General features: G+C 43.9%; 3 protein-coding genes and 1 pseudogene across 4 annotated transcripts; all 4 read left to right on the plus strand.

The window, feature by feature from the left end:
• Positions 1-9,701: 9,701 nt before the first annotated feature.
• LOC109939413 (clathrin heavy chain pseudogene) lies at positions 9,702-9,985 on the plus strand (annotated as a pseudogene). The gene is made up of 2 exons (NR_163451.1): positions 9,702-9,810; positions 9,917-9,985. The product of NR_163451.1 is annotated as a clathrin heavy chain pseudogene (transcript).
• Positions 9,986-11,667: 1,682 nt separating this feature from the next.
• LOC103625736 (uncharacterized) lies at positions 11,668-16,998 on the plus strand. The gene is made up of 7 exons (NM_001346776.1): positions 11,668-12,096; positions 13,194-13,385; positions 13,491-13,763; positions 14,293-14,395; positions 15,041-15,159; positions 15,580-15,735; positions 16,308-16,998. The coding sequence occupies exons 1-7, from the start codon at positions 11,770-11,772 to the stop codon at positions 16,878-16,880; spliced, it is 1,743 nt and encodes a 580-aa protein (NP_001333705.1). The 5' UTR covers positions 11,668-11,769; the 3' UTR covers positions 16,881-16,998.
• Positions 16,999-17,456: 458 nt separating this feature from the next.
• LOC100281224 (PGPS/D12) lies at positions 17,457-18,428 on the plus strand. The gene is made up of 2 exons (NM_001154826.2): positions 17,457-17,766; positions 17,871-18,428. Exons 1-2 carry the CDS (start codon positions 17,604-17,606, stop codon positions 18,233-18,235), a joined length of 528 nt encoding a protein of 175 aa, NP_001148298.2. The 5' UTR covers positions 17,457-17,603; the 3' UTR covers positions 18,236-18,428.
• A 2,275-nt stretch (positions 18,429-20,703) lies between these two features.
• CNR10 (Cell number regulator 10) lies at positions 20,704-21,508 on the plus strand. The gene is made up of 2 exons (NM_001366703.1): positions 20,704-20,891; positions 20,989-21,508. The coding sequence occupies exons 1-2, from the start codon at positions 20,759-20,761 to the stop codon at positions 21,327-21,329; spliced, it is 474 nt and encodes a 157-aa protein (NP_001353632.1). The 5' UTR covers positions 20,704-20,758; the 3' UTR covers positions 21,330-21,508.
• Positions 21,509-23,956: the final 2,448 nt, after the last annotated feature.

Below are 23,956 nucleotides of genomic sequence, written 5' to 3' on the forward strand. Positions count from 1 at the left end.
TCTATGCATACGTACACACATGCAAATCACATAAGGGCGCAAAAGAGCAAAAATGTTTTAAATAGCATTGAAATCAAAAGAATGTTACTAATGGCAAAAAATGTGAAGCACATTGTTTAGAGTCCTAAAATCTATTATATATATATATATATATATATATATATATATATATATATATATATATATTATATGTCAGTAAAAGTGGTTCACGTTAGACTAAGTTTCTGTTGAACGTTATTCACAACAACTCCAACAGTATAAATACAAATCCTAGCTAAATGTAAAGTATTGAGAGATGTAAAAAAGATATACAAGTTTCTATGGATATGTGTATCCAACAAACTCTCTAGTTTTAGACGATGACCAGTCAAATCTCAACAAAACCAACACATATCGCTCCCTTTTGGCGCATGAATTTTAACGACTGAACTGATCGTTCCTTGGCAACGCTGGATTCTTGCATTTCCGTTGGTTCCCACTCTGTTTTGTTTTGTTTCTGGTACCGTGTGTCTACATCCACATACGACACATATAGAGATGGCAACGGGTATAAACCCGCTGGATTTTGCCGTCCCAAACCCGTACCCGTGAAAAATATCTATGTCCGTTAAAAACTCATACCCATGACGGGTTTGAGATTTTGCCCAAACCCGTACCTATCGGGTTAGCGGGTACCCATGGGTTACCCGCGGGTTTCATCTCCAATATACTTATTCTTCCCATAATCAATAAGTATCGTAATAATTAATGATATCATGATCCAAAATCTATGTATTGAACAACGAGTTCATGATTTGGTATACAAATTATTAGTAGAGAGAATGAAATACAAATAATAAGTTGTATAATTAAGTGACCTTGCACTAGTTATACATCCACCACATATATATAACGCTAGTAAAAACTATAATAGCAAGCAAAAAACACTCTCACCAACTACTGATACATTCACCAATTGATAAAAAATTATGTAGTAAATAAGGAATAATAAGTTTGTTGTTCGTTTATAAAATAAAATGACAATATGCACTAGGTTTGGTCGAGTTTAAAAAACCCACGGGTTCACGGGTTTCGGTACTATAGGAACAAACCCGTACCCATAAACCCGTCGGGTATAGATTTATGCTCATTAACAAACCCATGGGTATGAACATTGACCCAAACCCGTACCCTAATAGGGTAAAAACCCATCGGGTTTCGGGTTTCGGGTACCCATTGCCATCTCTAGACACATACAGTCGATGTAGGTGTCAGTTCGTTTGTTCCCAACATGATCGTTCGTTCCAGCACTGTGGCAACGAGATGCCTTGGACGACATGACGCCTTGGATGCCTGGTGCTGTACACATACGACCGCTGGAGGACGCACTGGAAGGAAATACCGAGACGTTCACCCTAGGCAAATATGCCTAGCAAGAGAGATAATATACCGAGCAAGATGGATCATATAGCAAAATACCGATTCTGTTGGATGCAGTTCAAACCATTTTTTTTCTTTTTTTTTACCGATTCAAGGCAATTTACAAAGACGGTTGGAGTTGCTTCATACCCTCGAATCACAATTTACTACAAGAATGCATTTTGCATTTATTTTAGTATAATTTTTTTTGTGTTTTATCTAAATTGATTAAATTTATAAGATAATAAAACGGATTACTCCATCCATGTAAGTCACACTTTCTCTCTGCTTAAGTTTATAAAAAATATTAATATTTATATCGTACTGTACAAATGGAGCCCAACATTGATTTGATAATTCTTACTATCTAATAAGACAACTGCTATTTTTATATAAATCTAATAAATGTATTAAGAAAATAATTGCGATTTTTTGGGACTAGATGATTGCGGCTAGACCTTACCGATCGGTCCATTTCAGCCTTTTCAAATATTTCAATCAACCACCAGGCTTTTCAAAGAACTCTGTAGACACGCGCACCTGTCACTTCCAGATCAAGCTACAGTTCTATCGTCACCGTACCAATCTCTACTACTTATTAAGTAAGCACTAGTAGTCTGCCGTTCTGCCTCTGACGTGTTCTGCCAACGGCCGTTCTGCCTCTGAACCGTGGGACCTGTTCTGTCTATACGCCTCCTACATGTGGGCCCCATAACCTGTTCTGTCTATACGCCTCCTACATGTGGGCCCCATAGGCCGTACACACCCTTCAAATTCAGCCCCGTGCAAAAAACGTACGTTGGTGTGGCACCAGAGTTGGAGGAGTTAGAGTAAGCAATAGATGATCCACAACAACGCTTATAAGCCACGTTCTGTCTCTCTCAGTGGCCGATATGGTACTAATCAAATAAATTCCATACCATCGCATATGTCCTAGCGTTCGTGCGGCCCAGCGCCTCTCATCTTCAATGTGCGGCCCAATATCCATTGCCAGCGCCTCTCCTCGGCCCAGTATCCATTGCCAGCCCAGCGTTCACTTCGTGCGTCGGCCTCCCCGTGCGTGCGCAACCATCCCCACACTCCCCGTGCACAACCGCCCCACCTCCGTGCGCAACCATCCCCACACTCCCTGTGCGTTCTCTCCCCATGCGGGATCACCCTCCACCGCCGACGCGACCTCTCTCCGCCTCCCATCCTCCCTTTGCCTCCACCGCCCCTCCCCCAACGTCGTCGCCACCGCCGCGCCACTCGCTCCCGCGGGATCCAGATCCAGTGGATGTAGCTCTGGGGCCTCGACGCAGGCAGCCTGGGATCGAGATGCTCCACCAATGGGGGATCGAGAGGACGACCGCTCCCCACCGGCGCAGCCCAAGCCCAAGCACTGGAGATCCGTCCGCTCCTCTCCTGACCGCTGAAGCGAAAGCGACGACGATGGCGGCCGTGTCGTCCTCTTCCTCATCCATCAACGAGTCGGTGGTGGAGGAGCAGACCAAGCAGACCAAGCAGACCTAGGTGCTTTCCCTCGCCGCGGCAATGGATGACTCCACATGCGAAGTGTGTCAGTGACTGCTGGATAGGTTTCGCTTCCCTATGATGTGCTGTTGGTTTTGGGATCAATTTGTTTTTTTGCTTACGATGGTGCACTGTGGTCTGCAGAGAAGAAGTGCCTCAACTCGGAGCTATGACACGCGTGTGCCGGCCCGCTTGTCTCTTGTCTGCCTCCCCACCGTCGGCACATGCGTCGTGTACTTCCCGTAGGGCCACAACGAGCAGGTGAGTCAAACTCCTCATGTCGTCTCCCTCATCCTCGCTGCTACTGCTGGGCACATTCAATTCTAAAAACATCTAAGCAGTTCAGATATGGGGTTACAACATTACTTTTGCTTTCCTTTGCAATATTATCCCTATAAATTCATTTGCTAGAGTCTTCTTTTTAACATCGTTATTGTGCATGCCAGGTGTATCTTATAGTTCAGATATGGGGTTACAACATTACTTTTGCTATCAATTTTAGTTCGTACAAGATAGTTTGCCATGATAAACAAGCGAACTTTGGTTAAATTTGCAATTATCAGAAGTCTCCAAAATACAGATACTGTTTAAACCATCTCTGTAATTTGATTGCTTAGGATGTTTTAGTGTTTGTGGTAAAATTGACCCTTGGAGAGAAAAAGGACCAACTCTTGTTTTCCAATCCCTGTATCCCACTTCAACTAGATATCTAAATCACACCTACTCCTTTTAGAAAAGCCTATGCAGTGGATTTAGTTCTGGTATTTTATTTACTTTCCAAATGTTTGGATGTAAATCCATCGATCCAAAAAAGAACCATCTATGGAATTCTGGAGGTTAAGATCATCTGAACTATTGATGCAGGTATAATTGCATTTTATCTTTGTTGCTTCATTTGTTTTCTGTAAGCAAGATGTAGTTTGAAAAAACTCAGATATCTAACATGATATTTTCCTTTTCTGTTCTTTGTTATAGGGCTGGAAAAACTTTAGCAAGATTGCAAGGGATTTGGTGCGTTATATCTAACATTAATAACTTTGGGATTTCTAAACTATTAAACATTAATTTGAGGTTATGCATTAATGAAGATAATTTAGGTACATAATAGTGACTTTATCAGTAGTCAGGTCTGTTCGCATTGTTTCAACAGCTAATAGTTCCACAAATGATTTGGTAGGAACAAAGTGTGTATTAACATCCTATGGTCCTTTCAAGTTTCAGTTATTGATCTTTTTGTGTTAGGTACCTTAGTTCAGACCTCAGCATGATCCACCCCTCCCGACGGGATAGAATTGGTGGGACAAGAGGTCCAAATTTCCCTTTCCCCCTCCTTCCCTATGAACCAAGCAACGGGTGAGCTTTCCATCCCTCTGTCTAGCCCCTCATATCCCATTATACAAACATCACCTAATTTTGGTTGCAAATCCTTTCTGTTGCTGCTTCTGATTTATTTTATTTGATCAACAGTAAGCACAATATCCTTTGTTTGTCTGTAGTATTAAAGTACACAAGTGCATAAGCGACTAGATTTGGAGTGGTAAAGACGAGAATCAAAGAGATGGTGGATTATAGGTGTAGGGAGATGTATCGTGGGGGCCTTGACCGCTTTGAGAAGGCACAAGCCTTGAAGCCCTTCTCAGTGAAGTCCAAGACAGGCACCAAGAAGGCAACTGCAGCTGCAGGAACAACTAAAGCACTGTCTCTATTGGAAGCAGCAACGTGACAAAATATGATGTTGCCACTTGTCAACATTTAGTCCTCCATCGTTGAAGGTCACGTTCCTTGCTGTTTGCTTTACATAGTGTAGCATTTGGCAAGCGACTGGTGTCGGCTGGAAGGAGGTTTCACTTTTCAGTCAATGGGGCAGTACGACTAGGGAGAACTCAAGAAGGTCAGCTACTTTCTCACACTCTTACTATCCGGCTCTTAGTTGCTTTCGACCTTATTCCTGGTTAACTACTTGATAATCTGACCAAATCTGATACCTTGTTGACGCTATTTGCTAGGAGTGGGAACAGAGATCAAAATGGTTCCACATACCTATATCTGACGCTTCTATTCCAGCGACGAGGGGTCAACGAGAAGTCTTTGAGCATGGTAAGATAACCTATGTGGCATCTTTGGTAACCCATCAACATAATTGTTATTTGTATATTCTGTTTTACTTTCATATAAAAATGAGTGGTAATCTCTACTATTCTATAAGGACTCAATGTGGGCGTCCACTCTTGGCTTCACCGTGCACCTGCCCTTCCCCACCGCCCCTCTAGCGCCTCCATCGCACACATCGCACGCTCATGGCACGCGGCGTGCTATTGTTGCGCTGCTGCCGGCCTGCCGCCGTCGCCCAACCCTAGCAGCCCCCGACCAGTAGTACCTCCAAACCCCCTTTGTGCCCCACCACAGCAACCCATGTCGGCCCCTCCATGCTCGTCAAGTTCAGGTGGTGCCAACAGCCCTGTTATTTTCTCTTTTGTTTGATTTGAAGCCCTTGTCGGTAGATTCCAGGATTTTTAGATGCTAATCTACCAACATGTAGTTGATGTAATACAAAAAAAATCTGATTGTATTGTACACTTTCTGATCTGGTTGCTATTTCTTATCGCTGGTTGATACCTAATAGGGTCTTCAGGTTGTATTCCAAGTTGGATTGGCTCTATTGAGATTCAGTCATGATGATTTGTTGAGTAGTTTGTATCTTGTGGCACTTTTGCTTTAAACTATATTTTAGAGAGATAGAGAAATACTGAATTGGTATCTTACATGCATATTTTAGACAGATAGAGAAATATAGAAGCCCTTGTGGCACTTCTGTCTAAACTATATTTTAGACAGATAGAGAAACTACTATATGCCTTGAGATATTTCCCTGAGGAGGCAATAGATCCAGATGTATTATTGTCACTTGGCTTCTCATTTAAGGTAATTCACTTCTTAATGCTCAAAACTTGTGTTTACATGAGTGCTTTTTTGGATAAATGTTCTCCTACATGTAACATATTCATGTGTTTATTTTGATTTTCCCATCATAGCATAAACTAAAAGTTGATGTGTGTTGTTCGTTGAAACTATTCCCATTTGTTGCTTTTTGACTTTGGGGTATAACATTCTCTCCCTTTTATGAAAAAGAAGTTGCCATTATCTGGTGTACCTGATTCAATTCTCATCAGTGCTTGGATTTTGAATAGTCACTTATGGTGCCAGCAGCCTGTTATATTCTGCCCACCAGCTGATTCATGCAAGTGCTCACCTCCCGAAGATCTGAAGAAAGTAAGAAAGCAAATTGTTGATCACATTTACCCGTGGCTATTAGAATGCCAAGAGCAAGGTCAGTTTGGTCTTTTCAACTGTTCTGCCAGTGAATTATAGTGCTTTTGAATTATTCACAATATTTTATCATCTAATGTCTCTTACCACTACTCAGACCTTTTGTGCTATTAAAGGGACGTGATGATCGCCAATCGATCCAGTTTTGAACTAACATTGTTGCTCTATCTGCATTTCAGGACATGCCAAAGTGCCATCATTGGGAAGCAAATGGATGTTTACGTACCTTAAAATATATACTAATTGGTATTCTATACTTTTGTTGCCATCACTAAAAATATTCATTGCTTGTGTCATATTCGCAAAGAAATCAAAATCATAGTAACGCATTAGCACCTTATTGTAACTTTCAAGATATGTAAACAAGATATATAAACATCCAATTTTAGAAATGCTAATAGAACTATAGAATAATAATTAGTGTTTTTACATATCAATGTATTTTATCATATTGATTCTGTAGCAGGACGGACACTGGGGCTTTGAAGTAGTTGGTGGCTGCGACTGCAAGGCCGAGACAGGATAGATTGAGAGAGGTGGGCAGATGGCGACACTGTCGTCGTCACTTTGCTCCAGCTTCGCCTCCCTGCGGACCGCCTCCATCGGCCACCCTCGCGTCATCACGTCATCTACGCCCAGGTTAGTTTCCCCTTTCCTGCTTCCTATTTGGTTGTGTCTGAGTAGCGACGCCCTCACGTGACGTACGGAGGTAGTAGCACCGAGCGGGCGGGTGGCCACCTCTTCCATTCAGTCGCATACTCGCATCTCGCTTTAGATTTCATCCTCCCCGGCCTCGATACCCCACCGTGGGACGCCCTCCCCCAGCCTCCACCCCTGCCACCGAGCCGCCATCGGGTCCTTCGCGCAGATGATGGCGGGGGCTGCTGCTGGCGCCAGCGAGGAGGCGGTGGAGAGGGCGCACGGGCTCTGCCAGGGCTACATGAGGGAGCACACTGATCTACTCAGCTCTGTCTGAGACGATAGCCCAGGGTTCGTTTCTTTCTTCCTATGAACTCTTCCACTGTTGCTTTGTATGTGTCGCTTCTATCATCGTGTGCATTGTGCCCGTCTTAACACTCTTCTATCGAAATCTTTGCTAGGCCAACGGTGGCATGTCTCGCACTCTCGCAGGATTGGTTGTTGGACCAGTTTGGTGTTCTTCATGATGGGAAGAAGTCGTACCCGACCATTCTAACATGTATGTTGGTAGTTTCTCTCGAGGTTTGTTTCCTGTCACTTCTGCTTAGCATCAGAATGGATTGTGTAATCGGTTTTTCATTTTGTCATACTATAGAACTTGGTTTGCAAGTTGTGAACAATGTTGAATTGTTGATGATGCAGAGTTTATATTAGCCCATGTTACTGAAATCTTTGGTTCACCTTCTAGCAATCCTCTTCCCAAAAGTCTCGAGAAGCTTGAGCAGGTTCTAATGCTTGGCCTAGAAAAGTGACTTCCAATGGTGCTGCCTAATCCAGAATTCCAGATTATGTCACTATCGAAGCTCGAGATCTTCGTGTCATGTCTGGTATGTTTTTTCTGAACATGCTGGACAGGTGTGTATCCTTATAGAGTAGAGAGATAAAATGAGCAACACCCCCATACAAAGCAACATCTCCACCTTACCTAGGAGATAAGATAAAGTTGCAGCAAAACACCAAAGTTAATCATCTAATATACATGTAAACAATGAACAGACCTTACTGAAAACACTCGCACTGGACCCTCTCTGCGACCAAAAAAATAGCTCCTAGAGTTTTCAGGGACTAGAGCCTCAATTTATCTTTGTAGAAGTGTTGTGCTGATGGAAGTGATGGGGTTGCACCATAAAAAATGTTCCTGTAATTCCATAGGGCCCAAGCTCCATGGGTTACTGGACTGATAAAACACTTAACCATTTGGAATAGGTACTAGGTTATAGCATTAGCATAAACATTTCTTCTTAGTGTCTTTATTTACATGCTTTATTTGCTAAATCCTTCAAGTCATCATTGGCTAACTCTAAATCTGCACAATTCAACGTTTATCCTTATCCTGTGTAAATATAGACTCGATGGTCATATTAACTATTTCTTCTGTAGATAATTTTGGATGAGAAGGTTGAAGTGCGTTAGATTCCTAGCAGAGTAAATGATCTTGATCTGCAGCTAAGGAGAAAGGGGAATGCCATAGGTACTTATACAATTGGGTCTGGAGGCTCGTCGGCAACCGGACAGGGAAATAGCAAGGCGGAAGGGCATTGCTCGGTCGCTGGTCCGATGAGTGGCACTGTCAGGGAGCGTGACAGGGGCGACAAATCTAGACCTCCACGTCTGTATTTTTTCTTGTGTTTATGTAATAATCTCGATTGATTATTACTTCACAAGACATGATTTTCTCAATTATAGATACATTCATATTTAAACTTAGTTTACTGATTACATTTTTGTTATGCAGTTGTTTGAAGCCCCTCTTGACGAAAAAGAAATATCGCTACGATATAGCTCTGCTCTTGGATAAGGTGCTACAAATGTATAGCTCTGCTCTTGTTCAAGGTGCACCAAATCCACGTATGCATCAAAAAATTGAACCAACTCGGATGAACTTGATCCCATCATCTGCCCGAATGTCGGTCAGTAGTTTGCTGTATGTTTTTACTTCCTATTTTTTGTCCTGTCTTCAACATCGCATGAGCTTTGGATCCATTAATTATCATGATATTTTTTATTACTTGTAGTACATGTTGAGCACAGTTCGCTCACTTAGCCCAGGACAAACTAGATGTGGACTGCTTTTTCTGAATTCAAACACAGTTTTGGGTACACCAAATGTTGCTAATTATATGGTTTAGCGAAACGTGATGTAGTACATGTTGAGCAAAATTCGCTCACTTAGCCTAGGACAACTAGATGTTGACTGCTTTGTCTGAATTCAAACACAGTTTCAGGTACACTAAACAGGGATACCACAAATTCAGTGTTTGTTTTATCCCAGGTTATCGCAGCAAGGCGTCTATAGTGAGGTCTATCGTGTGCTGAAACCTGGGCAGTATTGCACTGGATGAATGGTGCCTGACTGACCGATTTGATCCCAACAACGCTAAGCATTTGACCGCCAAGGCTGAGATTGAGCTTGGCGATGGCCTGCCTGACATCCGTACCACTCGCCAGTGTGTCCAAGCTATGAAAGATGCGGGATTCGAGGTACCACAAGCATATATTATGAACCACAAATGTTATATTCATGGGCACTGGACTGATCTTGTTCTTCTCTACTATTAAAGGTCGTTTTTGCAAAGGATCTTGCTCAAGCGTTTTCCTTGCCCATGGTACCAGACGATGGATCCTAACTACTTTTCATGGGCTAACTTCCAATGCACACGCCCAGGACGGATCATCATCCGTGCAATTGTAAGACTATGAGCCTGTTTGGTTTGATGCCCGTAGTTTGGTTAACTTTTTCTTCTCTACTGTTGTGGGTAAATATTGTGAAAAGCAGGATCCTACACTTGCTGTTGTTGCTTATAGACGTGGGCAGTGTGACGATGAACTTATTAACGTCACTAACAAGAATTCGTTATTCAAGCTGCAAGCTAGGTATGTAATAATTTTTATTGTTGTGACTTGTGACACCTGTTTCAAGATGTCCACATCAATTGTCTGACGACTTACATGTTCATATTGCATTTATTTAAAATGACAGGTATGTGGTTGAGAGAATGGATGGTGATCTGTGGGATAAAGTTCTTCAGCCCGAGAATGAATATAGAAGGCAACTCATTGACCAAGTGGTTTCGACTGCATTACCTGAGAGCAAGAGCCCCGAGCAAGTGTCTGCTGCTGTTAAGGCTTTCATGACTGCTGGCCTGCCACATGAACTGATTGAGCTTCTTGAAAAGATTATTCTTCAGAATTCTGCTTTCAGTGGAAATTTCAATCTGCAGGCAAAACCTGCTCATCTTGACTGCCAAAGCCCAGTTACGTGAAGGTCTGGTCAGTGAAGCAATTGAGTCCTTCATTCGTGTAGATGATGCTGCACACTTCCTTGATGTTATCCGTGCAGCCAAGGAAGCTAATGTGTACAATGATTTAGTGAAGTACCTTCTGATGGTAAGGCAAAAGGCACGGGAACCCAAAGTCGATGGAGAACTCATTTTTGCATATGCTAAGATTGACATGCTTAGTGATATTGAGGAATTCATTCTTATGCCAAATGTTGCCAACCTTCAAAATGTTGGTGACCGTCTGTATGATGAAGAACTATATGAAGCTGCAAAAATCATCTATGCTTTCATCTCAAACTGGGCTAAACTGGCTGTTACCCTGGTTAAGCTGAAGCTGTTTCAAGGTGCTGTGGAAGCTGCTCGCAAGGCTAACAGTGCCAAAACATGGAAGGAGGTCTGCTTTGCTTGTGTTGACGCCGAGGAGTTCCGTCTTGCACAAATTTGTGGTCTCAATATTATTATTCAGGTATACAAGTAGGAGCACATACTTAATAATTTTTTTGTAGTATCTGCTTTATAGCAGAGCTTCTATCACTATGATCTATTTTTTTCTCATATCTGCTTTTGTATTTTTGTTTAGGTTGATGACTTGGAAGAAGTCAGTGAGTACTACCAAAATAGAGGATGCTTCAATGAACTCATTGCTCTCATGGAGAGTGGTCTTGGACTAGAACGTGCACACATGGGCATCTTCACAGAATTGGGAGTTCTATATGCTAGATACCGCTCTGAGAAGCTTATGGAACACATCAAACTTTTCTCCACACGTCTCAATATTCCTAAGCTTATTCGAGCTTGTGATGAACAGCAGCACTGGAAAGAACTTACCTACCTGTACATACAGTATGATGAATTTGACAATGCTGCCACCACTATTATGAACCACTCTCCAGATGCATGGGATCATATGCAGTTCAAGGATAGATGATTTTTTATAGTGAACCTGTAAGATGTAAAATGACCTTTATGATAGAACCAGCTGCAAGAACAGAGTATTCTGAGGAACCTTTGTTGAAGTAAATGTAATCGAGTTTTCTAGCAATTTTGTTCCTGCTGGCATCATATTTCTTTGAGCTAATCTTGTTCATCAGCTTTATATGGCTCTTGCTATGAACAGAAGCTATGTACTTGTCCGGATTTTATATATTATAGTGATGTTTGCACTCTCCATCTGTTTTCAGTTCTATTGTTACTTCCGTTGCAACGCACGGGCACTCACCTAGTTAACATATTACATATGCAACCCCCTTCTACGTCACAAAAACGATATTGTTTTCTAGTTTTTGTTTTGTTTGTAAAGGAGTTATTATTGTTACGGACAAAATAAAACCTGGCTGGCTGCCTGCCTGGCTCAGTGGCTCACTTTGCAAGTTGCAAACTCGCACAGTTTTCAAATCGGCCCTTCCACAAAATAAAACGCTTACACAAATCCTCAACCCCTCCGCCTCCGCCTCGCCACTTCAACACCTTCGTCCAGTCCTTTCCTCGCGATCGCCCAAATCCTTTCCTCCCCGCCCGCGCCGGCGCCGCTCCGAATCCCGAGACGCCCCCGATGCCCGCCGCCGTCGCTGCTGCTGCGGCCGCTGCGTCGGCCGGTGCGGTCCTGCTCTGCCTGCTCCTCAACTGCCGCCCACAGCCGGCGCTGGACGCCCAGAGGGAGAGTGAAAGGGGGGAGGACGAGGCGTCGCCGCTCCTGTCGGGCTCGGGGCCGGGGAGCGACCGCGAGGAGGAGGAGCCGTGGCCGGACAGGGCACCCGTGACCTGCTGCGAGGCGGCCGCGGTAGCCGCGCGCACGGCGCGGCGCACGTGGGAGCTCACCGTCGGGCGGTGGGGCCTCCACGGGCTCGCCTTCGGTATCAAGCGCCACATGAAGCGCCAGGTGAGCTGGATCCCTCCATTTGCTCCCCCTCTCATGTTCGCTCTGCCTCGGACTCTGGGCGTGTCCACTGTCACGTTCTCTGCTTCTCATGCTCTTGTTTCGTCTTCGTTTGCTCTGCTTTGTTATTATGGGTCGAAGCATGGCATGATTTGACGAGCGGCTTTCGAGCCTCAGTGACCATAGAGCTCAAACAATCACAGTAACTAGTTCCTGAGTTGGGTGAATGCGAGTTGCTGTTGCCTCCAGCGCTGAAGCTGCTAGGTAGTCGCTTTCTGCGGTGTTTCCATTTCTCAACTTGCTGAAAATGTTTGTGTAAAGGTTGGGCTTCGTAACATTTTACGGTTTGACTGCATTGACTTGGAAGACATGTTTGAGTTCCCTTTACTTATGGGCCATAAGTTTTTGAATTGTTGCTTTTGGCCATTTATTTTACGTTTTTTTAAGGTGGTGCTTGACTCACTTCAGAGTTCAGACTTCGTACGGTCACTGTACTACGACACTGCGCTTGCGGTGCCCCTGGCGTACCCAGTACTTGAGCCTGAGTCAAGATCGGCTGTATGAATGCTCAGAAGTTATGGATCTGTAAGATCCAATCTGTCGATTTTCTGAGTAATACAATAAGTGTACAATGCTCATCGCATCATAATATTCGAGGCATACAGACAATGATGCCATAGTTGTGCAAGCAGCTATTTGTGAGAAAATGGAAGGTACACATGTTGGTGATGCTGGCATTACAGTGATCTTTGTTTCTTCTGTCCTTCCATCATTTTCATGAATCGTGACAGATCCAGGCACCGGTGTACTGCTTAGATGGATCTGGCTGTTTAGTTATGGTTGCATTGCATGAATATTACTGAACTAGGTGATCATTCCACATTGAGACCAAACAAGTTCACTCATATGCCTTTGGATCATCCCAAGCCCTTCATGCCATAAGGAGCCAGCAGACTGTTTCTTCCATTATTGGAAGTTAGCTAAATCATTTCGATTCTGCATAATATTACCACTCTGTATTGCTCTTTCGAACACATTTTACTCATAAGCAATGTAGGAAGACATATGGTTAACATATTTTCTTGTCTGTGCCACGTCAGGGTAATTTGCAGCATGAGTACAGTGGAAATGACTGTCTCCAACTTAAAGGACATCAGACATATACTGAAGTATCTTCTCTCCTTGAGCACTTGAAGCTTTGCATGTTCTTCTCAAAGAAATCTTTTTCAGCATTTCTGAAGTTTGGTGGGTACAAACAAGAAGACATTCTTATTCACAAGGCTAGGGCGAGGGTGAGTAAGTATCATGAACGTTAACTTAAGCTTAAGGTCATAATTAGCATTCGTTCGCATTTTTTGGTACAGAATATCTTATTGTTTGTTCATTGCTCATTGCAGCTCATGCAGCCTTCTTTTGCATTGGTGTGTGACAAAAGAACCAAGTGCTTGCTGCTTTTCATTCGAGGTGCTATCAGCACTAAAGAGCGCCTGACTGCAGCAACTTCTGCTGAAGTTCCTTTTCACCATATAATTCTATCTGAAGGAAAGATCAGCAATGTAGTTTTAGGGTATGCACACTGTGGGATGCTTGCTGGAGCTCGTTGGATCGCAAAACTTGTTATTCCCCATCTTCATAACAAAATGCAGGAATTTTCTGGGTACCACATAAAGGTAATTCTCACTAATTATCTGCATGTGAATGAAACACATAAATGTGCATCATGCTGCAGTACATTATACCTCAATATACAACCCCTTCTATTTTGTCTAGTTTTCTTGTAGTTGAAAGTGCTGCATGCAAATATTAACTGTCATTTTGATGATTGATGCACTGTATGCATAGTAAAAATTACAAATATATATGCCATCTTGTTGTCAATATCACTGCTTTATGCTGATGCATTCCATACTGTCTATATTCTGGTTGAAATAAACTGAAACTTGTAATTTGATTGGTTATTTTGCGTGGAGATTTCAAATTTGAGGATGGTCTACTTTATTTTTTAGCTATGTAGCTATGCTTCCGGTAGAGCATTTTAGACATGCTAGTGTGGTTTGATTATGTACCTTTTAAGCTTACGAGTTCGTCTTGTGATTTGCTAAGCTGTTGTATAAAGCTAGCATTAGCGCTGGGCACAGATAATAAGGTTTACAGGTCTAAACGAGGTATAATCCAACTAGGTATTATCTTTCCTATTAGGTCATTGGGCATTCAATGGGAGCTGGCATTGGAGCGATTCTGACTTATATTCTCCATGAGCATTATGAGTTCTTGTCATGCAGCTGTCTGGCATTTGCTCCTCGTAAGTGAAATTGACAAACTTTAAGTTTTGTTGATTGTTGAAAGCGTGATATGGATGTTCTCTCTTTTTATTTTATTTGTAAATCTGAGCTCCTGCGTTGGCATTTGGAAATCTTATCTGACTCTCAGATGCCCTTTGGTTTTAGTGTTTGAAGTTGGCTAGTTGGTCACTTCAAGTCTCTTTTTTTAACGTTTCTCTGTTTGAATGTTGGTAAAGTATGATACTCAACAATACATATTCTCATCCATGATAATTATTTTTTTGAAAACTTGTTTCCTGAGTTTGCATCAGTTAGCCATGATTTTAATGTAGAGGACATAATACATACTTCTAAACAAATTCATTGCTGAATGCAAAGCTAATGAAACTGCATTAGACTTGTGGGATCCACGCTATCTGATTGTAGTCACAAAGCCCTGCTCGATGAGGCCGAGTAACGGGGTCAAGGAACGTAGCTCGCTACTTACGAGAGGTTCTACAAGCAGGGTTGAAAATGACCTTGCGTACTTGGGTCGGACGATGATAATTCCTGAATTCTAAAGTACCTGGGTTACTGGGTTGGGTCTGTGACTTTGGAAGTGACAAGTGTATTGCTTTCGTAGGAAATGATTTCTAACATTCTGAAGCACCTCTTGTGTTGTTTAGCTGCATGTATGACATGGGAGCTGGCGGAGTCAGGAAAGGATTTCATCACTTCTCTTGTCAATAGAAATGATGTGGTACCAGCATTTTCGAAAGTTTCTTCGGAGAGCCTGCGATCTGAGGTACCCCAATGGCAACTCTTTGAAGTCTCTACTATATAAAGCACCAGTTTTTCTGGTTTCTACGGTTCCACAGTCGTCCTATGTCACATTTCCACTTTATGCAAAAATAAGATAAAATTACACACAAGTGGAGATTTGAACCTTGGTTGTTGACTCTACGTCCACACCCACCTATCCAACAAAACACAAACAAAGTCTATCTATATAACATATAGAAACTGTAGCAATGTATGGGCATATGACTAGTAGCTTATAAAATATAGCTGGACTTTAGATGATGCAGACTGCTTTAGAAGTTGGCGAGTAACAGTATTAGAATACCAGATACTCCTCACTGCATGGCAATGCATACCTTACTCATTTTCTGATATCACAATATACTTTATCTTCACAATTGACGGTCTCATTTCTTGATGATAGGTGATGGTTTCATCAAAGCTGGATGATGTGCAGGATCACTTTCACCATGGTTTATTCGCCACTATAAGCCAGCGTGTTGCCTTCATCAGGTCCCATATGCTCTCCATCTCTCACTCAACAGGGAAGATTGCAGATTACGGCTCTAGTATTTCTGAGGTAGAATATCCCAATATCTCATTTTATAGTCTGGTTACTGAAATCACCAAGTTAACACATGATAGCATTTTTTCTTTTCATTTTTTTTAAAAGAAAGGTATCTAAGACACATATGGAGTCCTGTACAAATGTGAGGTTAGTCAATCACCCAGGGTTTGTAATGTACAAGTAGCTGTTGAGATCCACTAAATCTTTCTGATGCATGTACCATCCCAATCACTACCAGTACCACTAGTCCACTAGCAACCGTGGGCCAGCAGCCCAGCATCGGCAACACTTCTGTCTACTACTATTTAAAGTAGATCCAACATACAAGTTTGAGTGATTATAATTTCGTTGACATTGCAATTGCTAAAAGATATATTAACTTCTACGGAGTGCATTTCTGCTGCCCGAGTTTTCTGGTAAGCCCCCTCGCTTCACCAAGGCAACCAAATTAATTGAACATTATTTCCTTGCCGTATTGTGAGCATGCTGTAAAAAACAAGTAAGACCATTGTGTTTTAATTTATTTGTCACTTTGAGACAAAAACTATGTTTCCTGAGAACATTTTCCTCCTTGTGGCATGCAGCCTTTGCTTAAAGATACAATACCGCCCACAGCAAATGGACACGGCGTTGACTGCAGCCAGCAGCAACAGGTGGTTGCCTCTGAAGAAACGGTCGTTGTACTGGTTAACAATAACGACCATTTCACCAGTTTGAAGGCCGCTGATTCAGGCGTCACATCACAAGAAGGTTCAGACAGCAACGCGGCATCATCGGACAGTCCACAACGGCCGCCCCCGCCGGCAGACGAAGCCCCGAACCAGAATGGCACCGGAAAGGATAAGCAGAAAGAACCGGTCTCAGCGGGCTGCTCGTCGTCGCGCCAGCTCTTCCCTCCTGGGAGGATCATCCACATGGTCGCGCTGCCGCCGCAGCAGCCGGACCCAAACTCCGACGACGGCACGAGCAGCGGTGAGGTCGTTGGCATATACGAGACGCCGAGGGGTTTGTACGGGAAGATACGGCTCGCGCCCAACATGATTAAAGAACATTACATGCCTAGCTATATACGTACGATGGAATCGTTGTTGGAACAGCTCCAGAAGGACGACGATGATGGCAGTGTATGTACATGTACCGCACCAAGTGACCTGTGAATTCTTGTGGAGAACTCGGGCAGTGATTATTCCAATTCTTTCTTAACCATTTCGTATTGCATTATTGGAAAGGAAAAAAAAAGTACAATAATGTGGGTGTGTGTTTGGTAAAATATGAACGAAATGAACCTCGCTCAAGTCTCGAACGTTGGGCCCTAGCCCCAACCTGTTTCCGACTGCTGTTTTAACTACTGCAGTTATAATTCCTGTTCCGACTGCTGTTTTAACTATTACAGTTATAATTTATAGAGACAAAAATAAAAATACTATCAGTCCGAAGCTGATACATATTAAAGTCAAGTCCTAGCTCTTGGGTGCGTGTGTGCTGCTCAACACCCCAACGCGTGGAACGGGAAAGCCGGAAAGGCCCCCGCCCGCACACGCCGCCGCCGCTGCCAATTCGGTCAACGTACGATACCAGCCGCGGGCCGGCGAGTCCAGGCGGTCGCAGTCGCACGTCGCGACGCGCCTTAGCATTGGACCGAGCCGCGGCCACTTGCTTTGCAATTGCATTTGCCGGGATCCATGCCAGCAGCTCCGTCCTATATGTGAAGCACCCGGCCGCAAGGCTCTCTCGCTCATTCACGGCAAATTAAGCGAGCGCCGGCCGAGGCAGACACAACCCGCAGCAACAACTTGCATCGGCACGGACGACCGATTGAGAGCCTCGGCGTTCGTACGCCACGCCACCAAGAGACTCTGTGCAACAAGTGAAGGGACGAAATGTATCCGGCCAAGCCCGCCGCCTCCTCCAGCCAGCCAGCGGCCGAGATGGCGCAGCCGGTGGTCGGCATCCCCATCAGCAGCCCCGGCGCGGTCGCGGTCGGGCCGGTCGTCGGCAAGTGGTCCTCCGGCCTCTGCGCCTGCTCCGACGACTGCGGCCTCTGTAAGCAAAGCACTAACCGCTGCTACCTTCTTCTCTCTCTTCACGCATGCACTAATGACTAACCGCTGCCTGCATATATCTGCATCCAACACAACGACGAACAGGCTGCCTGACGTGCTGGTGCCCGTGCATCACGTTCGGCCGCATCGCGGAGATCGTGGACCGCGGCGCGACGTCGTGCGGCGTGGCGGGGACCATCTACACGCTGCTGGCCTGCTTCACGGGCTGCCACTGGATCTACTCCTGCACGTACCGCTCCAGGATGCGCGCGCAGCTCGGCCTCCCCGAAGCCTGCTGCTGCGACTGCTGCGTCCACTTCTGCTGCGAGCCCTGCGCGCTCTCCCAGCAGTACAGGGAGCTCAAGGCCCGCGGATTCGACCCCGACCTCGGCTGGGACGTCAACGCGCAGAAGGCCGCCGCCGCCGCCGCCATGTACCCGCCGCCGGCGGAGGGGATGATGATCCGCTAAGCTAAGCTAGCTACCTCGTCGCCGATCCGGCCCAACCTCCAACGCTAAACTCAGATGCGTTGCGTCAGTCAGATCATCGCGTACGTACGTGTTTTGTACGTATGGTCGTGTATATTTGTACGTGATGCGTATATATATAATGTTATGACTGAATGTCTGAGTTTTAAGATTTGTACGTTTGAATCCTTTTCTTGTTCACTCGGTATATCTGTGTGAAAATCTTTTTTTCTTGAATTTAATAAGTTTTTGTTCTTTTCTTTCCATTTCTTCTTAGTAGCTAGCATGCATGGAAGTTATATATCCATAAAAGAGCCGTTTGGATTCCTTCATTTTAGGGGAATTAGCTCAATAAAATATTTTTTTAGTTTGGAATTTTACATTCCACCACTTTCGAAAGTTTAGATATAAGACTATTTTAAATTCATTGGGTAGAGAATGAAAAAATAATTCTATGCATTATTAGAATTTGTTTCTACTCTGTAACTTACATGGCATTATTCGTCTCACTCCTCTATAGTTAAAATGTAGCACATAAATATCTTCAACATTTAAATATATTTTACATTAAACCTAATTAGCTTAATTGATATATATCTAAATTATTATTATTAGAATGAAATTCAATTCCAATAATTCAAACGGGGCGTAAATTAACGAAATCTATGTAGTATATATGTTTGGTTTACTGGCAAAGACTGCGAAGTAAATATGTTCGTGTGTGAGGTTAACTTTGCAGTGCAACTTGGTTCCAAGCAAAGTGCTCTATTTGTAAGGATGGTAATTAGATTTTTTTTGAACGTAATGACAGGAGCTCTACCTCTCAATTAAGAACCGCGGATATATAGATATCTTTATTAGGACCGCCAATCAAAAACATTTTCTGTTGTGGTGTGGAGAAGAAGAAGAAAAATACATATCGTTTTTCTTGGGTCCATGGTTTCGTGTATAAAAATAATGCCAGTTTTTAAGTGGATAACAAAGTCAATCGAAGTGCTAATCTTCCTGCCGTGAGCGGAAAAGAAACTATTTAATAAAAGATAGTTGTGAACGCACATGGACAGCCGCGGTCCTCTCCCATATGATATCGATCATACTTATTTATTAGGTCATATCTGATCTGGTTCTCATGATCTAAAGTTGACTTACTGATTTAAAATGTCACCTAAAATTTAGCTAATCTTAAAATAGAAGTTAGTTTACTAGATCACGGGACACACGTAGCGACCGTATCCATAAACTGACAAGCTGCAAGCAGAGAGGCTTAACTAAAACCACATAGCTTTACGATTAGTATACAAACTTAAACTGCGTTTACGTCGACTGACAAGCTAGCTGCAACTGCAAGTCTACGGTTCCATCAATTCAAGCAGGTAGCTAGCTACCGTGTAGCGTTGAATGTTCACATCTTGGCCTTCTTGCGTACTCTCAAAAACTTTGATCACTCGTATTATTTAAAATAATAATGATTTATCATTTATTTTTTAATTTGTTTTATCACTTAAGCTAATTTGTGTTTGATTTTAAATTTTACAATTTTAAATAAATATGAATAAAACTAGTGGTCAGAATTTTTGAAAAAATCAGTAGTATCGTATATTTGTGAACAGAGGTGTACATGGTTAGAGAAGAATACGTACGAGAGCAACTTGTGCCTCAATTATTGCCATCGTTTGCATTAGAGAAAAGCAGATAACGATATGACATTCGTACGTGTGCCTTTGCTGATGAAAAAATAAATAAAAGAAACATCTTTGATACGAGTAGTCAACAAATAGTAACGGTGACATTTAGAGCCATTATTGAGTGCTATATTGACTTGGGCAAAATCGCGACTCCTATAAAACATCTCCAACAATGCATTAAATTGAAATATAGGACTTTATACGGAGCAAAACTCTTATTTTATAAAATTTGGTCAAAAAGTTAGAGAACAAACTTGAGTTGCTGGAGTGAATCGAAGTAGAGGTAGTGAAGTAGAGTTAGTGTTTGTAGAGGCTGTTATGATTATTTGTTGTGTTGATCGATCACTTGATTTGTTATATATAGTAAATTATATGTTTCGTAGAAGAGTTTTTTTTTTCTATAACGTATATATAGATCTTTCAGAGGGTGGCAGATCTTTAAGGTCACTCTACTCTATAGTGAAGTTGTCTGTCTTCTTCCGGCACTAGCACGCAAAAGAATTGATCAGGTCAAAGAAAAAAAAAAGAGCATCAAAAAAGATGGCTGGCGATGGCGAGTGCAGCAGCATGCATGAACAGAGTTTCCGGTGGCCTTCCGATCAGGTCGATCGGTCGCGGTCGTTAACGAGAGCGGCCGCATTGACTAAAAAAACGAGACCGGCCGCCCGCCCGCCGGGTTGGTGGGCCAACTCGCGACGCGCATTGGGCATTGGACGGGACGATCAGGTCGGCACCCACCTGCTAAGCTATCTATATAATGAACTGCACCCATGGCGGCGAGCAGGCCAACCCAAACGCAACCGCAGCTACAGCACAGCACAGCACAGCACAACACGTCGGCATGTATCCGCCCAAGGCCAGCGGCGATCCGGCCGCCGGGGCGGCGCCGGTGACTGGCTTCCCCGTCGGCGGGCCTGCCGCCTCCTCCCAGTGGTCCTCCGGCCTGTTGGACTGCTTCGACGACTGCGGCCTCTGTAAGCAAAGCAAGCAAGCATGCATGCATGAACTATATATATATATATATATGGTCATGTCATTAATTCATTATGTCTATGCATGATTCCATTCCAGGCTGCCTGACGTGCTGGTGCCCGTGCATCACGTTCGGGCGCGTGGCGGAGATCGTGGACCGCGGCGCGACGTCGTGCGGCACGGCGGGGGCGCTGTACGCGGTGCTGGCCTACTTCACGGGCTGCCAGTGGATCTACTCGTGCACGTACCGCGCCAAGATGCGCGCCCAGCTCGGCCTCCCCGAGACCCCCTGCTGCGACTGCCTCGTCCACTTCTGCTGCGAGCCGTGCGCGCTCTGCCAGCAGTACAAGGAGCTCAAGGCCCGCGGCTTCGACCCCGTCCTCGGCTGGGACCGCAACGCCACTATGCTGCCTCCGTCCGCACAGGGGATGGGCCGCTGACCGCTGACCGGCCAGCCTCTGCGTAAATAAATAATTAATGCTTATATATGTACTAGTATAGTGCCCGTGCGTTGCGACGGCACACAAATATAGTGTCCGAACTTGGCAAAGACGATGCCCATGTCCATGCGTCCTACCAGATACTGGAGATATTGTGTTTCAGATTCACTGCTAGAAGCAATCAACATATGCAAGTCTTAATAGCTTTATGTGTTGTGACAAACCACCTCTCATTGGACGACAAACATATACCAAAGTTACAAGGCTAGAGATTTTGATGTTTGCGGTTTCGTATCTTTTAACTCCCAGGCACATACCTAATAAACATATAAGAGCCATTGCAATGTTGTTCAGTTTATGACCTATATATCCTTTGGCCCATCAAGAACATACAAGAAGACAACCCAGAGCAAGGATAGTACTCTAGTAGCTTCTGAAAATTTTACTGCTACTATTATTTATCATCAAGGCTGCTTTAGCAGCACAACGGCAGGACAAGTACAAAGAAATGAAACATGAAATAAAGTAGAAAAATAAGCCAAACGTGATGGTGAGAGCAGAGGATCCTCCAGCCGAACTCAAACCAGATCAAAATTTTCAAGAGGATTGCAGCACCCTAAGGCGCCATGAGCCCTTGGATCGTGTATTGAAGAGACTTCGCCCAATATTCCTTAAAAAGTAAAGTTTGTAGAGTCTTCATAGCATTATAATTTGGATCCAACTTATGTTGGCAGCCCTGTAATAAAAACGAAAAGAAATGAAGAATCACAAATGGAAAAAGGAATGCATGCAAAACGTATTCTTGCAATTAAAGAGATAAAGGTGTGATACACAAATAGACAATTACATAAAGCAGTTTATATAGCCACAATAGAATCCCAACTGTTTACAAATGAACACATCATCTTTAGCTGGAAATTAGACAAACAAAATAACTATAGGAGGAGCAACATGTAAAAGCAAGCCTAATTATGATATACGCACATACACAGACTTACATATACATATAAGGATCATAAATGGCACAAGGATATTGGAAATAGTAGGGCCATGTCTCAATTGACATCTGTGAAGCTCCATGATGCCATTTTGACAAGTTCTTAAATAGAAGTTTAGCTTGCTGCTCCTTCTGATCTTGCCCATCATCCAACCCCTTCTGCTAGTGGACGTCCATCGGTGACACGAGCTATCATTGTTAGCTTCACCATGGTGTCAAGAAGGCAAGAACCACTAAAATGTATCCTAGATAAGAAACCATAGATAAGAAAATAGAAGGGATCATAATAGATGCAAATGATGTACTCTTAATATTGGCAATTGCATAGATATAATATTATAGACTTATAGTTATTCATAAATCGGCGCAGAAACAATGCTCGGAGACTGTCTTAAGTAAACTGGTACACCCACCTTTCAATATTCTTGCTTTTTGCCTCTTCCATAGCTTCTGTTCCTTCTAAGTAAATTGGTACACCCACCTGTCAATGCTCAAAAGAAAAATAACTCACTGACATGCGACGTCTGGGCGGGGGCGTGGTGTAACCGTGGACGTCCTCCTTAGCTCCTTATAGAGTAGTAGAGATAGTTGGAATTCTTCCTGTGCAATATAAAATGACCGCAAATATTAATCACTCTTGTCAAATACCTGCTGATCTGTTTGGGCTCCAGATAGTTCGCACCATCCCACTTATGATCAGAAAGACTGGAACGAAATGGAAAATGAAGAGTTACAATTTTGCTTGCATGAGAAAAAGGAACATCAGTTCACCATATAATCATTGTGATTTTTAATATTTACTTACCATATAATCATTGTGATTTTTAATATTTACTTGTTACTGGTGGAACATACGTTAGTTCATACAGATAGCGTAGGAGTTCCTGAAAATCACTCAATTCTCCACTTGTTCTAGGCAGCACTCAGCACTGGCGCGCTCGCTAGAGCTTACCTCCTGCTGCCACACCCAGTGGCTAGATTTCCCTAATGCTACCCGCACCGCCATCACAGGATGCGCTCCACTTCCTCCTCCTCCTCACCATCTAGTTCCCCCATCGCCGACGAGAAGGTTCTGCGCTTTTTTGTTCTCACATTTAGAAGAGCTGCAGCAGGAAAATAGAAGCTGCCATGGAAACAGACAGACATGTACCTTCATCTGATCAATCGAAATAGGCAATTTGCATTGAATCCATCCTCAGCTCTCCTCAATACACTGTACACGACTGACCACCATCACCCGGACACACACTGGAACCCTTGCACCCCCGCCAGCCAGGCCGCGAACAACACGAGGCAGACGACGACGTCGATGACCTTCACGTGCCGCATCCACAGCGACCGCGACGACTGCTGCCTCCGCAGCCTGGACTGGTGCTCGCCCGGGCCCCGTAATGCTCGTCCTCACAGCCCCCCGCCCCCGCCGCCGACGACGACAGCTTGTCCCTGGACCACCGCGTCTCCTTCCTGCTACCGCGACCGAGAGATGGCCTTCCCCAAATCCAATCACAAAGACAAAGAGCCAGGACCCGAATCGTTCGTACCTGCTGGAGGCAGGCCTGGGAGATCTCCCCGCGCTCGCGGCTAGCGCTTTGCAGGAACTGGAGCTCGGCGATGAGATGCTCGCGCTCGA

Source organism: Zea mays, chromosome 5 (assembly GCF_902167145.1).
Source record: "Zea mays cultivar B73 chromosome 5, Zm-B73-REFERENCE-NAM-5.0, whole genome shotgun sequence".
Lineage (NCBI taxonomy): Eukaryota > Viridiplantae > Streptophyta > Magnoliopsida > Poales > Poaceae > Zea > Zea mays.

What these genes read in the sequence shown, in the direction of transcription:
- LOC103625736 (NM_001346776.1), top strand. Translation starts at nt 11,770, where the DNA reads ATGCCCGCCGCCGTCGCTGCTGCTGCGGCCGCTGCGTCGGCCGGTGCG. An exon ending in AGCGCCACATGAAGCGCCAG is followed by an intron (nt 12,097 to 13,193) that starts GTGAGCTGGATC and finishes GTGCCACGTCAG; the next exon opens with GGTAATTTGCAGCATGAGTA. An exon ending in ACGGCTCTAGTATTTCTGAG is followed by an intron (nt 15,736 to 16,307) that starts GTAGAATATCCC and finishes TGTGGCATGCAG; the next exon opens with CCTTTGCTTAAAGATACAAT.
- LOC100281224 (NM_001154826.2), top strand. Translation starts at nt 17,604, where the DNA reads ATGTATCCGGCCAAGCCCGCCGCCTCCTCCAGCCAGCCAGCGGCCGAG. An exon ending in CTCCGACGACTGCGGCCTCT is followed by an intron (nt 17,767 to 17,870) that starts GTAAGCAAAGCA and finishes AACGACGAACAG; the next exon opens with GCTGCCTGACGTGCTGGTGC.
- CNR10 (NM_001366703.1), top strand. Translation starts at nt 20,759, where the DNA reads ATGTATCCGCCCAAGGCCAGCGGCGATCCGGCCGCCGGGGCGGCGCCG. An exon ending in CTTCGACGACTGCGGCCTCT is followed by an intron (nt 20,892 to 20,988) that starts GTAAGCAAAGCA and finishes ATTCCATTCCAG; the next exon opens with GCTGCCTGACGTGCTGGTGC.